The sequence below is a fragment of the Vicia villosa genome, linkage group LG4 (assembly GCF_029867415.1).
Source record: "Vicia villosa cultivar HV-30 ecotype Madison, WI linkage group LG4, Vvil1.0, whole genome shotgun sequence".
NCBI lineage: Eukaryota > Viridiplantae > Streptophyta > Magnoliopsida > Fabales > Fabaceae > Vicia > Vicia villosa.
In genome coordinates, this window is record NC_081183.1 from 192,794,042 (window position 1) to 192,808,631 (window position 14,590).

Below are 14,590 nucleotides of genomic sequence, written 5' to 3' on the forward strand. Positions count from 1 at the left end.
GAAGATGTTGTTTCCACACCAAAAGCAACCTTGTTTGAAATGGACCACAACACTTGTCCCAACTATATTTCACTATCATCACTCTTGCTTTGGATATTGAACAATGATCTTCAGTACATGATGTGAATGCCCCACTATTTATTGATTCTTAGTGTTTCATAAAGTCATTTAATATATACAGCTCATACTATTGTATACCCCTCATTACTTGGTACCCTTTGTTTCTCAATGCAGTTACTTGTCTATTTGTTCCATGCAGAAAAAGATTCATATTTGACCTTATTCACACTTTGTTTTTAAAAAGGGTTCAATTAAGTGCTTATATATGAGCTATAAGTTGTTTTCGTGAACTATCTTTTAGAGCTTATAAAAATAAGCTAAAAATAGTTTATGAACAAATAATAAGTTGTTTTCATAAATTCTCTGGAACAGTTTCACGAATGCATATGCCAATAGATAAACTCAGATAAGTCAATCCAAACAGATTATCTGTCGTATAGAAATTTAACAATGAACTGATGATCCATTTACATTATTTTTCTTATGAATGATCTATAGCTGTATACAAAATTGCATCCCCAACACCAATATAAAGAAAAACTAGATCAAAATTATGTGCAAAGCAAGTATCTAAAGCTGAACTCATAAGGCATGATTTGTACAAATTGTGAGAGGGGTTCAGTTTTTCTCATCTCAAGTAATTTAATAGCTTCTTTTCCAAGTTCACTTGGTAACTGAAGGCAGATCCAATCCATCAAAGATTCCAAGTCTTTTGCAAAGTTCTGTAAATACCAATCCAGAAGCTTTGGGATGGCAAATTTGGTTGTTGAAATTCCAACAGTTGCTTGTAAGTATTCTCTTTTGGCCACTTCCAGTTCATTCTCCACATGGGATGCTGTGTAAATTCTCACCTACATTTGGTATCATGAGAAAGCTTTAGGCATACTTATTACTCAAGAGGAAGATAGAACTTTGAATACGAGTTTATCGATGCAATGGACAAAATGATATGACTTGTAGAAGAAAACAAAATTTCTAGGTGAATTACTCAACAACTTACAGCAGGAGAGGACCAAGTTCCACAAGAGAGAGCAAATGTCACTAGAGGTTCGGATAGTTCCAATCCATAAATGCTTCTTGCTATCATTTCATGATTTTTCGCTCCCTTCGAAAACGTCTATTTTGGAATTCAGTGGTTAACTATTTTTTTCTCATCCATTGAAATGCAAGAGTTGAAATGAACAGGACTTACAAATTTGTAGTGATAAGGAAGTCTTAAAATGAAATGTTCTATCGTTGTTGCGCTTAGTACGTGTCCACCCACATCTATTTTCGCCTACATAACAAGAAAACCACATAAATCGTTGCACATATTTAAGCTGCGTTGTTTTATATACTCAATCAGAAGAATAAACACAAAGCAAAACCATCCTAGCCAGATGAATTTTTTTTCCTTATAGTCCATACCTTCCGCATCATTGCAACAGCCATTTCAGGACTCTCTGGTATACCGTTCTCTATGAATGCCTGAATAAAAGAGAAAAACATCAATAAATGTTGTGCAAAAAAATCAGCAAATTTGAGAAACAAGTAAAACTTGTTATTCTAGTAGGCATAAACACACATACATTCATCATACACGAGTTATAGGTGTTGATCCAGAAAGCAAGCTTCTCCTGATGGTTGAGATTTTCCATGTTGACAGTGGCTAGTTTCCTAAAAAGAAGTCTGCAAGATTCCAGAATCAAACTGCTGTAGCTTCTAAATTTCTTATTTGACATAAAAGTAACTAATTTAAAATCAAGTATTTGCACGAAAAAATAGAATATGACATACTTCAACCGGTGTAGTAAAAACAAAGTATTTGCAGTTCTTTTTGCATTGAAAGATTTAGCATCAATTGCACATAAATGCTTGTAGGGACCAATATCCCTCTTTCCAAAATCCAGACAGATACCATACGGATCCCAGAACTCTGTTCTTTCCACACAGTTTCGAGGTTTTCGAGTCCATAAGGGTGATGATATGTCGCCAGTAAAACCTGAATTCTTCAAAGAACTCATCCTCGAGAGAATGCTTGATAAGCACTTTAGAATATTTTCAGAAATCACATTTGGACTGTCAGCTTCTGTTGGCATTTGGTGTAGACTAGGATGTCTTAGTTCTGCTACTTGCTGGTCCTTTACCTTTGGTTCTTGCTGCACAATGGGAAACATTTCAATTCACAATCATTAATGACTTCAAGGAATTTCTTTCTTTTCAACTACTTACACACCTAAACACAGATGAAAATTACCTTCTTTTTCGGAGAATGCGCTTTTTTATGCAATAACTTATTGTCAACATGAAGATTTTTAATTGGAGATTTACTCATTATTTTCGACGGTTGAAGCCTTCTCTTAAAAGAATCATTGCAGGATTGATTCTCTTTTCCTTGTATATTCTCTGGAAAACCAAAACACAAGCAAAATCCATGAGGGAATGAAACCAACCAAACTAATTGCTATTAACATAATGATGGGTTGATCTTTCTCACCTATGATAGGCCTATAACTAGATGTTTCTTCAGAATCATCAACTGTTTGTGAAAGAGACTTCAATTCATCTAATTTAGAACTATCCATTGTTGTTGTTGTGTTCGAATTATTCGGTCGAGGCGAGGAACTCTCCAATCTGGTCTTACAAGATGACATGTAAACAGCTTCTTGATACAAACCTTGCCTGAAATGCACAACTTTCTCTTCAAGCCTAACAATTTCCTCTTCCAAAACTGCCACTTCAGCAAGAAGTGCTAGTATCTACATACAAATTTCTTCAACATTAACAACTCTTAACACTGAAATTTTCTTTTACACAAAATCCCTTTCTTTCTAACTTAGCAACAGACAAAAGTACTTATTCAGAAAATCACTTAAAACAAAAGAAAAAAACAGTGAAAAAGAGATTCATTTACTAACATAAGGAGGTAGATAAGGAGGAAGACGAGGTAAAACTCCTAAAGGTCTATTGAAAGCTCTCTCCAATGCCATGTTAATGCTCTTCTCATGCTTAAGCTTCTTCTTCAAACTATCCACCTGAAATTCACAGAATTCAACTCAGTTTCCTATTAAGGACAAGCAACAGTGTCAATTATAGCATACAACTATACATACATCTTGTTGCAATGCCAACTTTCTTTCAATGGTTGAAGATTTTCCACCTTTACTACCATTTCTCAAGCTTCCTTGCATCATCTACCTGATGGATTAAAAAAAATCAAATAATGAAGTTGGTTTTTTGTTGAAACAATTATTCAAACACAATGAATGCACAGTTTTTGAAATCAGAGAATGAGACATGGTTTGAGAGAATTAAAGATTGAACCTTATTTATAGAGACATTAATTAAAAGAATGAATTCATGATCCAAGAAACAGTGAAGATCATAATAAATGAAGCAGCAAGTTCATTAGAAAACTAGAATTAATCAAAGTGTGTATTGAATAATTGGTAGAAAAAGAACAAGAATAAGAAAAGTTGAATAAATAAGAAAATTATGGGTAAGTGATGGAAGTGAGATACAGTTGTTGCCAGTTCCACCGCTTCAGAAATCAAAAATATTATTATTATAATAATAATAATAATAATAATAATAATAATAATAATAATAATAATAATAATAATAATAATAATAATAATAATAATAATAATAATAATAATAATTTGTATTTAATTTTCTTTTTTGAATAGGTAGCTCGATTGCAATTGTGTAATAGTGAAATAAATAAGTAAATAGTGTTATAATGTATTGGGAAAATGACTAGAGAGAAAAGATAGATGCAAAGTTAGATGGTTGAGAATGAAATATAAAAACACACGTCTTTGCTTAGTAAGTCAAATTGAATTAGTGACTTTAGTGAGTTCAGTCCAAAGTTAATTTAATATTTATAAACCGACATGCATCTCTCTATTTTTTGAATTTTTTATTCTAAGTTTGTAATAGATTTCTAAAAGAGATAATATTAACAAGTTTTAAATAAGTCATCTGTAAATATAATATTTAGTATACTAAAATTAATATTATAAATCAATAAATATACGCATTTTTATTCACATATATTCTCGTGTCAAACAATAAACCTTAACAAAGTCATATTTGATACTTGAATCTTGGAAGCTCTATAAAATGAATTGTGTGTTCTTCAAAGGTATCTGGGTATTCAGGCATGCCTTATGAAAAATTTGAAAATCTCATCAATAAGAAATAAGGAAATTATGAGGCGACACCTAAGGTATACTATCAGCGACACATGTTGATCTAACCCGTTAATAGGAATGATTATGACAAAATCTTAAGCATATGGTGCTTGCAAACAACAACTAAAACTGATTTCTATCGCGTGGTCATATCAAATTTTACGTCCATGTCCTGAACACTTTTACTAATAAAGAATAGTTGTTATAACATGTTTGGCTCTAAGGGTGCATTGTTCTTGCTAGTAAAACTGCAAGTTTTCAAGGCTTTGTTAAAATCAGAGTTCATACCATATATAGCACTGTCTCTTAATATATGATCTTGTAAGACTCAAAATTGGACCACGGGATCCACAAAAATGTACGAAGCAACCTCTACTTATGAGTACAAACTTGATCCCCCCAAATATGATAGGTAAAGAAGTCACCCTTGGTTATAAATCCATGAATAAAAGACTTTCACCAAACACAATGTCTTCAACCGCCCTTGCAACTCTTTATCTAACCAAATAGTTATTTCTTCCATGTGAATCGGATGCCACCTTGTTATGCCAAATAAACTTTTTGACAATGTCCATGCATGACCGAAGTAGAAGAATATCACTTTATGGATCCCTTAATTGTGGGAGAAGATGAACTAACTCAACATCCATTACAGCTCTCTTCACGGGCAAACGATTGATAAAATCTACATCTCGACTAATAGCCCTTCCAAGAAATTTCGTCCTCAATACATGTTTCCCAATGTCTAAAGGAAACAACCCCCAACGAAGTTTATATCCATCACACGAAGGCCAAAAGATCTTGATCTTATGAATATTCAATTCAAGCCTCAATACCAGTCATACCTCACAAATGATGTCGAGGGTTTTAGCCATCTCCTTAAAATCCCATATGATGGTCAAAGCATCAAGATAAAGGCATAAAGAAAAAACTTGCAATTGTCTATTATGTTATGAATAAGAGGGTGTAACACAAGTGCAAAAAGGAGCGCTCCTAACGAGTCACTTTGCTTCACTTCAGTGGATGACATAATATGTACATCCTTAAGTTACAAACTTGTTGCTTGACCGTAAAGAAACTCAATCCATAGAGAAATATATGGACATCTCACCCCTAGCCTCGTGCAGTAGGGTTTATTGGTGTACCATGTTGAAACACTAGAGAAATCTACTGTGAGCATATATCAAAGAACCGTCTCCATGTCGCTTGCTCATCACCGAATACACTTCAACTAACTTAACAAGACCATACGTGTCTCTTAAAGTAGCAAAACACCTCAAAATGTGATGTTGTTGCAAGAACATTCGCTTTGCACACCTTTGATCTCGTTTATTCTAAGGTATGACCACTTGTAAAGTGCAACGAGGAAGAAGTAACAATCCATCCAAAGCACATACAGACCCCAACTCAACAACCACCTTATATAGAGAATCTTTCAATGCTTGAGAGAAAGCAAGACGACAACTAAGAGGTATGATTTTCACTGTGAGAATTAGTTTTATAAGGACTCCCTCTAACAATCTTGCGTCCACATAAGCTTCTGCTTTACGTTTATAGATGGTTCTAAAATATCTACGATGTGGCTCTTGGCCTCCCCTATCCCATGAGAAAAATGAACCAAATCATGAAGATAATGGCATGCGTGACTCATGGCATGAATACTCGTATACCATCCACACATCCATTGCTCGACCACTCTTAAAGACTCCTCCAAAACCTTAAAAAAAATTTGATCGCTCTCAATGACTTTCTGAATTGTATTTTTTCATTTGTCACTACATAAATTTAACATTTTAAGATGAGACATCATACGAGAAATACCGTTACCTCATCTTTCTCGTCAGCACCACTATAAAACTCTTAAACTAAACAATACAAACTTTCAATCTTAATAGAAATTAAACTATAAAAATACAAAATTGTGTCTTTCTTTACTCAATACTAAAGAGATTTGGTTGAATTTTTTTTATCAAATAGGTTGTAAATTGTGGAGATCACCATGGTGTTCCATATTTGAAATAATTTAAAATGTTCAATAAAAATATAGTATTGTGGGGATAAGACATTTTACCATGGTGTCTCATGTTTTTAATATCTTAAAATGCTTGGTACAAATACGGTGTTTTACTTTCTAGATTCTTCTAATAGAATGTGCGTGATATTTGTCTATTAGTTAGCAATCGCTTGACCGTATGTAGCAAAGTGAGAGTCTATTCCATGTGGACTTGATCAGTTGATCTATTGTTTGTTGGATCTATGTGTAGGGGTCTTGATCTCCATGGCATACTGTATTTTTTTGTTTTGCCTAAATAATCAACAACTCAACTTTTAACCTATCGACTTTCTAAGAAAAGGAAAATTTTAACCCCATAGATATCAAATCACTTTTTGTTTTTTGGATGCATGTGCAAAGAATGAAAAGGAGATGTGAGTGAAAGACACATAAAAAGATTAAAAGAGAAGTAAAAGAAAAAGGGAAACAAAGAAAGATATGATAAAAGAAAAGGTAAACATGATATGATTAAAGAAAAGATAAAAATGATATTAGTAATAATTATGAAGTTGATTAATATAATATTAGTAATAATTATATAAAAATAATATTCGCATGTTTATGATTAAAGGAAAAGTAAAAATTTTATTAGTAATAATTATGAAGTTGATTAATATAATATTTAGTAATAATTATATAAAAATAATATCCACATGTTTAATATATTAGTTATATTATGGGGTAAAGTTTCTAGTGATCAATAATGACTTATACACTACTTCACAGATCTAACTATGCTTTAATTAGATCTCGTTTAGCATTTTTTATGTTTTTGTTAATAACATTCATAGTGTTTTGATTAAATGACAATTGAATTAATGTGCTTTTGAAAGAAAAATTTAATCGGTATTTATCATATTTTAATTATTTATAAAAAATAGGAGTTGTGGTGTAAAATACTTTTATCTATGATATCACTATAAATTTTCCTGTGCCTATCCGTATTACTATCATCCTTTCTATACACTTTTTCATTTCTGTACATCCAGCAACTATAAACTATTTCAGCAAAAGCTGTCTTCAACAATTTTGTGCTCTAGCTTTTGTTTTTACTTTTATGTATCATCCACTCAATTTCTTGTTCCCAGCCTTGTGGATTATGACCCACATTCAGCCAAGTCGGTATCCCCTGCCAAATGGTTCGCATATCCGTGCAATCAAACAACAAATGTTGTAAACTTTTGGTACCTGTACAAAAAACACACTTGTCATTATCCAGAATTCCAAATCTCATCAGTCTGTCCTTGGTTGCTAGTCTTCTATGGCAAGCAATCCAAGTAATGAACATAGCTCTTGGTCGTGCTTCATTATCATACATGAGTTTTCTCCAAGGAACTATTTGAGTATTGCGTAGAAGCCCATTGTAAATCTTTCTCTTGCAAAAATCACCAGACTGCATATCATTATCCCATTGTTGCATTCCCTTAATCACATGTCTCTGGTTGAGGATTGCCTTTAGAATCCATGAGTAAGTAGTACCAGTTTTAACATTCAGAACCTGCTCTTTTTTGACATAGTAGCTATGAACCCACTCACCTATAAGCTGTTTGTCTTTCTACATAAATTCCAAAGCAATTTCATGAGGCAGGCCTTATTCCACCATTCCAGGTCATACACATTCAGCCCCCTTGATTCTTATGTTCACAAATTTTGCTCCAGGCTATAGGTGCTCTTCTGGATTTAGCATCCTTACCCGTCCAAAGAAATATCCTACACATAGTCTCCAGCCTTTTTGTCACCCCTTTAGGGAGAGGTATTAATATTTAATAATTGATATATTCTGTCAAATCATACAAATATTTTTAAATAATCTTATTTGATATGAAGAGTCATGTTTTTTTATCAAACAATAGTATAAAATTCACAAATTCAACATTATTCTCACTAAATCTATCCTTAATTAAGCCCACATACTTATACACTTTACACACACTATAAACCTGAATCTATCCCTATTTAAACCCGCCTATTTATACATTGAATTCACACATAAAACAACCCGAAGCAGCCACTACAAATTCCTCAATCCCTGGCCAAAATTTCCTAATAAAAAGCCTGCAAAATTATTCCTTATTTTAAACTGCGAGTCTCATCCATTTGATGATGAAACTCTTATCCACTTCATTGAGTTCATTGCAGTGGTTTTAGCTCCAAGCAATACAGTACCATAGACATAACACAACATCACATCATAATACAAGATTTAAGAAGAAATTATATGAAGTAGAGTAGGAAGAAGAAGTAAAGGGTGAAAAAGAATCAAAACAGAGAGTTAAGCTTCTTACCAGAGATTTTCGAGCTCGTCGGAGTAACTCCATTTTGGTACCTCCAGGCTCCAATTTATGTCTTGTTTGCTTGCTAATTGTTGATGTTTGCTTGATTACTGTTTCCCCCATGATGATTTCTCTTGATTGTTGGTGTATCAATCAGATCAAACCTTTTTGCACATTTAGGGTTTATCTCGGTTAGTGTTGACGCAGTAAAGCGGCAAACAAAAGATTTGAAGTATTCTGGGAATTATCGTCTCCATGGGGATGGGTGCAAGGGAAAGAATTCCGTTCAGCGGTTTTTACGTTTTTGAGCTTGGGTTTGAATGGTTTAAAGTAAATGCAGGAATTAAAAGATATGAACATAAAAAGAATTCCCTCTTTGAATCCGAGAAAATCTGACATGTTTGTGTTACATCCACCTATCAACTACATAAACCTACTAATCAGTTGCACTCAACCCAAATCACTCGTTAATACCTTCACGTATCGCTCACAACCTAGGCTATTTCTAACACATAGCTGAGAGAACAACCATGTAATCTCGGAGGTGATGTCTCGCGCAACTCAATAACATAGATGCATTAGGCTTCGATACCTAAGTAAATATCAGATCTATATCTATCTCTAAATTCCAGGATCTAACATATAATCATCCTAGATAGAGATTTTAGAAGTGTATGTCTATAGCAACCCAAACCCCAAGCATTAAGCAAAAATCAAGGATAATCGCTGATAAAGATTTGAGAAATAGATTTTATACAACACCATAACCAGTAGTTATACATAAAATCAAAGTAAATATACAAAACCCTACAAGAGTAAAATACATAGAGAAGAAAGAAGAGGAATCAACCAACTCCCATGGTGTCAAACGCAATTGAAGTTTAATCCGACTCCGAATCCTCAAGATGTAAGCTCCAAATGTATTGTAGAATCATCTAAGAATCAAAGAAATGAAGGTGATGGTGTCAATACCTAAAAAGGCCCAAACCATAACCTAAAAATGTGTTTTTGGCCCTAAATACAAATTTGAATCCCGCATATCCGGTTTAGCGACACAGAGCCCGCTAAGCCTGGTCTGCTGCAACTTGAAAACTTGTTTCGGCCATAACTTGAGAAACGTAACTCCGATTTACGCCATGTTCAAAGAGTTGAAAAGCTTATTCAATTATCTATCTAACAATGCCTACATATCAACAAAATTGATGATTTTTATCATCTTTGTTTTGAGCCTTATTCTTTGGCAAATTGCTAAAATTTGCATTCTTGAAGCTTAGCCTTCAGGTCTTATTACTCAATGCTCCAATTATAAATGAATACCTACAAAAGAGATGAAAAACTATCATACGATACAATATTTACATAAATGTACGATTAAACAATTTTTTACATAAAAGTCGAGGTTTCATTATAAAAATCACAAGAACAAAGTCAATAAGTGCCACAAGACAATAGCAAAAATAACGATATTTTGGCACTTATCAGTTAGCTTCAATTTCGTTTGATTTGTCGCGTTTTTGGCTATTTTTTAGGGTAGATTCATGCTGATAATGTGCTTTTAGGTAGGGTTTATGTTTAAGGTTTTTGAATTTGGTTGAGTGTGGATGAATCCTGGGCTTTGGCTCAAGAAAATTCATCATGTTCTTGAGCCAAGTTCAACTTGTTCAATTTTAAAAGGCTTGTTTGATTCAGAAGAGAGGAAAATTAAATGTGTTTTGGTATTTATAGAGAGAGAGAGAGAGAGAGAGAGAGAGAGAGAGAGAGAGAGAGAGAGAGAGAGAGAGAGAGAGAGAGACCAGCAGTATACGTGGCGCTCTATGAGCCTTCTGTTTTTTTGACTTTTGCTTGACCCAGGGATTCCTGTATAGGAGTCCCCACCATTGCATCACGTGCCTTCACTCTTGATCCACTTGATCACATTGACCTTCCTAGGTAGCTTGAGCCAACTCTCCTGATTAGAGTTAATTGTCTGCTTGTTGTTGGCCTCTTAGCACCCTTGGGCCTTCTAATCTTTGGGCCTAAGGACTTTAGTTTTATGCAATTCCATGATTACTCCTCATACCACCAAATGGTGTGAAGGAAGATGAGTTAGGCCTCACCTCAAGCCCATTAATATTTTTACTTTGTCACCCCCATATTTTTTGTATCCCCTACCATTTATCTTGCATGTTTTTCTTTTTAATTTTAATTTTAATTTTATGGTTATTAGTTCATAATTAGTAATATTAAATAAAATAAAATCTCAAAAAGACATAAAAGTCAATCTTTTTAGAACCTAAAAAAATACTTGATAAATACCAAGTTTTCTTTTCAAAATTAAAATCTTTTTTTCAAATAGCTTCAATTTTTTTTCAAAATTAAAATCTCAAGGAAAAGATTTGGATACCTATTGTATAGCTTGCATTTCGAATACTCGTTTTCAACGTAAAAACAATTCAACCAATCAAACTATCTTTTTTCGTCTTAGCGCGACCAAAAAATCTTTTCACAAACAAGTGATGCTTTATTTATTTCGACGCGAAATAAACAACTGCTTCAGCCTCCAAACGCGAGCAACACGAAATATTTTACCGCTCAATGCGACCTAAGCACGACTCTTTAAAAGATACCAACACACAATCATTTTCTACTAAAAAATATGTAGCTTTGAATTCCTCATCGCACCAAAGGATACATAGGAGTGAGTTTCAAGGTCTCGTCAAACACAGTAATAAAAGATCAAGTTTTAGTCCTTATTTATTTTCAAACACATAAAAAAGATTAGAAGAAACAAATATCTTAAGTTAACATTCATATTTGCAAAACTAACTAAATGGTTTCCGTTGAGTACAACGGGTGTAAGGAGTGTAATATGTTTCCCTCACATAATCGACTCTCGAATCTGAATTTGGTTGCGACGACCATATTTTTCTTTTAGGGTTTTATTAATGTTTTCCCTTTTAAAATAAACTTCGGTGAAATTTTGTTGTATTTCGAGCGTTCGTTACGCTTGAGTATTTTTCATGCCGCGACAGAGATCAACATTGAAGTTCCCATGCAGATTGAAAGTTGATGAAAAAAGGGAAACCGACTACTTGTACTAAAGCTTCAGGTGCCTCAACTTGTAAGGTTTGTGCCAAATATTTCCACTATTTACTTATGTTTCTTATGAGAGTATCCATACAATAGTCATTTTATAGAATTTGCACTATTTCTAATTTTGAGTCTATTGGTTTGATAAATACACATTGAGGAAATTCTTTGTAAAAATTATAAGCCTTTTAAGCCACCCAATTTGAATATGATTATATCTGTTGTTTAACCACTTTGAGCCTAAACCATTCGTTTCGTGGTATAGCCTTACTATATAACCATTTCACTTGAAAGATAAACTCTTTCCACCCTCTTTAGAGTTAGGCAGAAATGATTGTTTTACTTGTTTAATGCAAAAGAATAAGTTTGAGGTTGCTCTTGAAAGTTAGCAACAAATAAGTTTGGGGTTGGGGTACTAGAGAAACTGGTCAAAAAGAAAAGGAAAAAGAAAGAATAAGAAGCTAAAATAACTTCTTCAATAAAATTTGTGAAAAATAGGACCAATAATATGCAGTTCTCTAGTACCAAGTGAATTACATTAGAGTGTTATGGAAGTAATTTGATAACATTAGGGAAAAAACTAGGTACATAACTCTAAAGGTTTAAGCCTACTATCATAAATTATCCTACTTTAACACAAGCCACATTACAGCCATTAAACACCTCAAAAGTGTGTGTTTACATATGACTTTGATTGATTCAATTAGAAATTTTTCAAATTCATTGTTAAATGCTTTTGTATGTTGATTGAGTGATTACCCTATCAAATTGAGTGTATAATTGTGATATGAGAGACATATTGAGTATATGTAGTAGAGAACCAAAGAGTTGGTCGGAAAAAAATAAAGATGACATTCATTGGTAAGGGTAAGCATTTTAATTCCGATGAAATATTTAGTGTGCAGATGGGTTACTTGAGGACAAGCAAATTCTGATGAAATCGGAAGAATAATGAGCAAGTTCTGACATAACGTGATTTTTACGAGCAAATTCTGATGAAATTGGAAGAATAATGAGCAAGTCATGCCAAAGTATGAAGAATAGAGCAAAAACTACAAAGAGTGAAAGAATTAGGACTTACAAGAATTCTGAAGAAAACGTGAAGAAATAGGTATTTTCAACATAATTTACATCATGACGTATGTCTAGTAATTGGATCATATCTAGAGTTTTGTAAATCGGATTGAGACGAAGTTTTTTGCAAAAAAAAAAAAAGCTAAAAAGGAGACCTTTCAGCCACTAAAATTATTGTGTCCGTAATGCATCCTATTGCGACACGATATTGTTGTATCAAGGCTTAATGGGACGCATTTTCTGACACATAAAATTGAAATTTAATGGCCTTTTTGCCAACTTTATGAAGGGTTCTGAATTTTTTAGAGAAAGTGACGGCTAGGGACATTGGAGGGGCAATTTCGGAGCATATTGGAGTTACGGGAGAGCAATTTTTCCATAGATTTTGATGATGAAGACTTATCAACTCATGATATTTGTTAATTTATCAATGAGTAGTTAAGGTTCTCTAGATTAGGTCTTTTGAGATGAATCTTATTATTTTGTTGGATAATACGGTTGTTTGAGATTTATTGAGTATTTCTAATATTATTATTATTTTATTTAAATTGTTCTTTTGTTTAATGCTTTTTTCGCTTTCAGGCGTACGAATTAATCTAGATATTTAAGAATTTCCGACATTTAGTCTATTTATCTGATCTAAGCAATTTCTTCAACTTTGTAATTAAACAGGTATATATAACTAAAAGTTGTTGCTCTTGAATTCACACACTTAGAACATCAAATTTAACTTTGTTTTGACCTAAGAAATTAGGGGATTACCGTATAAATTAGTAAATTACACACCAAAATATTGGATGTAGTGGTTTTATTAATTCGCAGTGAAATAATAACTTAATTGAAACTCAATACACAGTTCATAAATATGTAAAATAAGAATATTCAATATAAAAGTTCTAATCATCACCTTTCTAATTTTGAATTTCATTATTTTAAATTCACGTTTTAGAACCACTTTTCTAACCGAAACTCCCTCATTTAATAACTTAAACTCGTGCATAATATTCTTGTTAAATTCCAATCTTCGTGAAAATGATCTTTTTTATTATAACCAATGTTATTGGTATACTTGTGTGAGATATTGGATCGAACTCTAGTATTGTCGAAGGGTAGCTTCTTGGTTCGACAGTTCGACAGAGTTAAGCATAAAGTCGAAGGATTGTTCACATGCTGGTGTCGTAGTGTGCATGCTGTAGTCGAAGATGGGTCTAGCATGCAGATGTCGAAGATGCTAGGGTTGTTAGCATGTTAAATTAGGTTTTAGTGTTTAAACCCTAATTTGTTAAGTTAGCTTGTTTATTAAGTTGACTTGTGTAATGGGCCTTGCTGAAAAAGCCCATTAGTTAGTATGTTAGGTTTTATTATAAATAGCATACTAGTCTCTCATCATTGCTAAGCTGCAAATCCTAATTTAGGGTGAGAGAGGTTATTTGTTATTCTTGTAAACTTGTAATCTTGTTTTAAGAGAAAGTGAAAGAATAGCAGTTATAACCAATTCGTGTGTTCTTATTCTCTTCCCTAATTCCCTATTATACTTTGTTATTGGTATCGTTTTTCACAACAAATTGGTGCGGTGAGCGTGGAGAAGATGCCTTCTACAAAGTATGAGATTGAAAAGTTCACCGGAGTGAATGATTTCGGTCTGTGGCGCTTGAAGATGAAAGCCCTACTGGTTCAGCAGGGTTGTTTGGAAGCGTTGAAGGGAGAGGCAGCCATGAATGCAGAATTGACGGCAGCGGAGAAGACAAATATGATCGAGAAAGCACACAGCGCAATTTTGTTGAGCCTTGGTGATAAGGTTCTCCGGCAGGTATCAAAGGAGACGACGGCATCAGGGTTATGGGTGAAACTTGAAAGTTTGTATATGACCAAATCGCTGGTAAATC

General features: G+C 33.4%; 1 protein-coding gene across 1 annotated transcript; it reads right to left on the minus strand.

Moving 5' to 3' along the window:
- Nucleotides 1-503: 503 nt before the first annotated feature.
- On the minus strand, nt 504-3,554 carry LOC131594171 (uncharacterized). The gene is made up of 11 exons (XM_058866262.1): nt 3,364-3,554; nt 3,153-3,237; nt 2,958-3,074; nt 2,537-2,798; nt 2,297-2,445; nt 1,837-2,198; nt 1,629-1,728; nt 1,468-1,527; nt 1,253-1,336; nt 1,061-1,177; nt 504-911 (listed from the first exon to the last, which is right to left on the minus strand). Exons 2-11 carry the CDS (start codon nt 3,231-3,233, stop codon nt 612-614), a joined length of 1,632 nt encoding a protein of 543 aa, XP_058722245.1. The 5' UTR covers nt 3,234-3,237; nt 3,364-3,554; the 3' UTR covers nt 504-611.
- Nucleotides 3,555-14,590: the final 11,036 nt, after the last annotated feature.

What these genes read in the sequence shown, in the direction of transcription:
- LOC131594171 (XM_058866262.1), bottom strand. Translation starts at nt 3,233, where the DNA reads ATGATGCAAGGAAGCTTGAGAAATGGTAGTAAAGGTGGAAAATCTTCA. An exon ending in TTTTTACTACACCGGTTGAA is followed by an intron (nt 1,729 to 1,836) that starts GTATGTCATATT and finishes GGAATCTTGCAG; the next exon opens with ACTTCTTTTTAGGAAACTAG. An exon ending in GAACTTGGTCCTCTCCTGCT is followed by an intron (nt 912 to 1,060) that starts GTAAGTTGTTGA and finishes TACCAAATGTAG; the next exon opens with GTGAGAATTTACACAGCATC.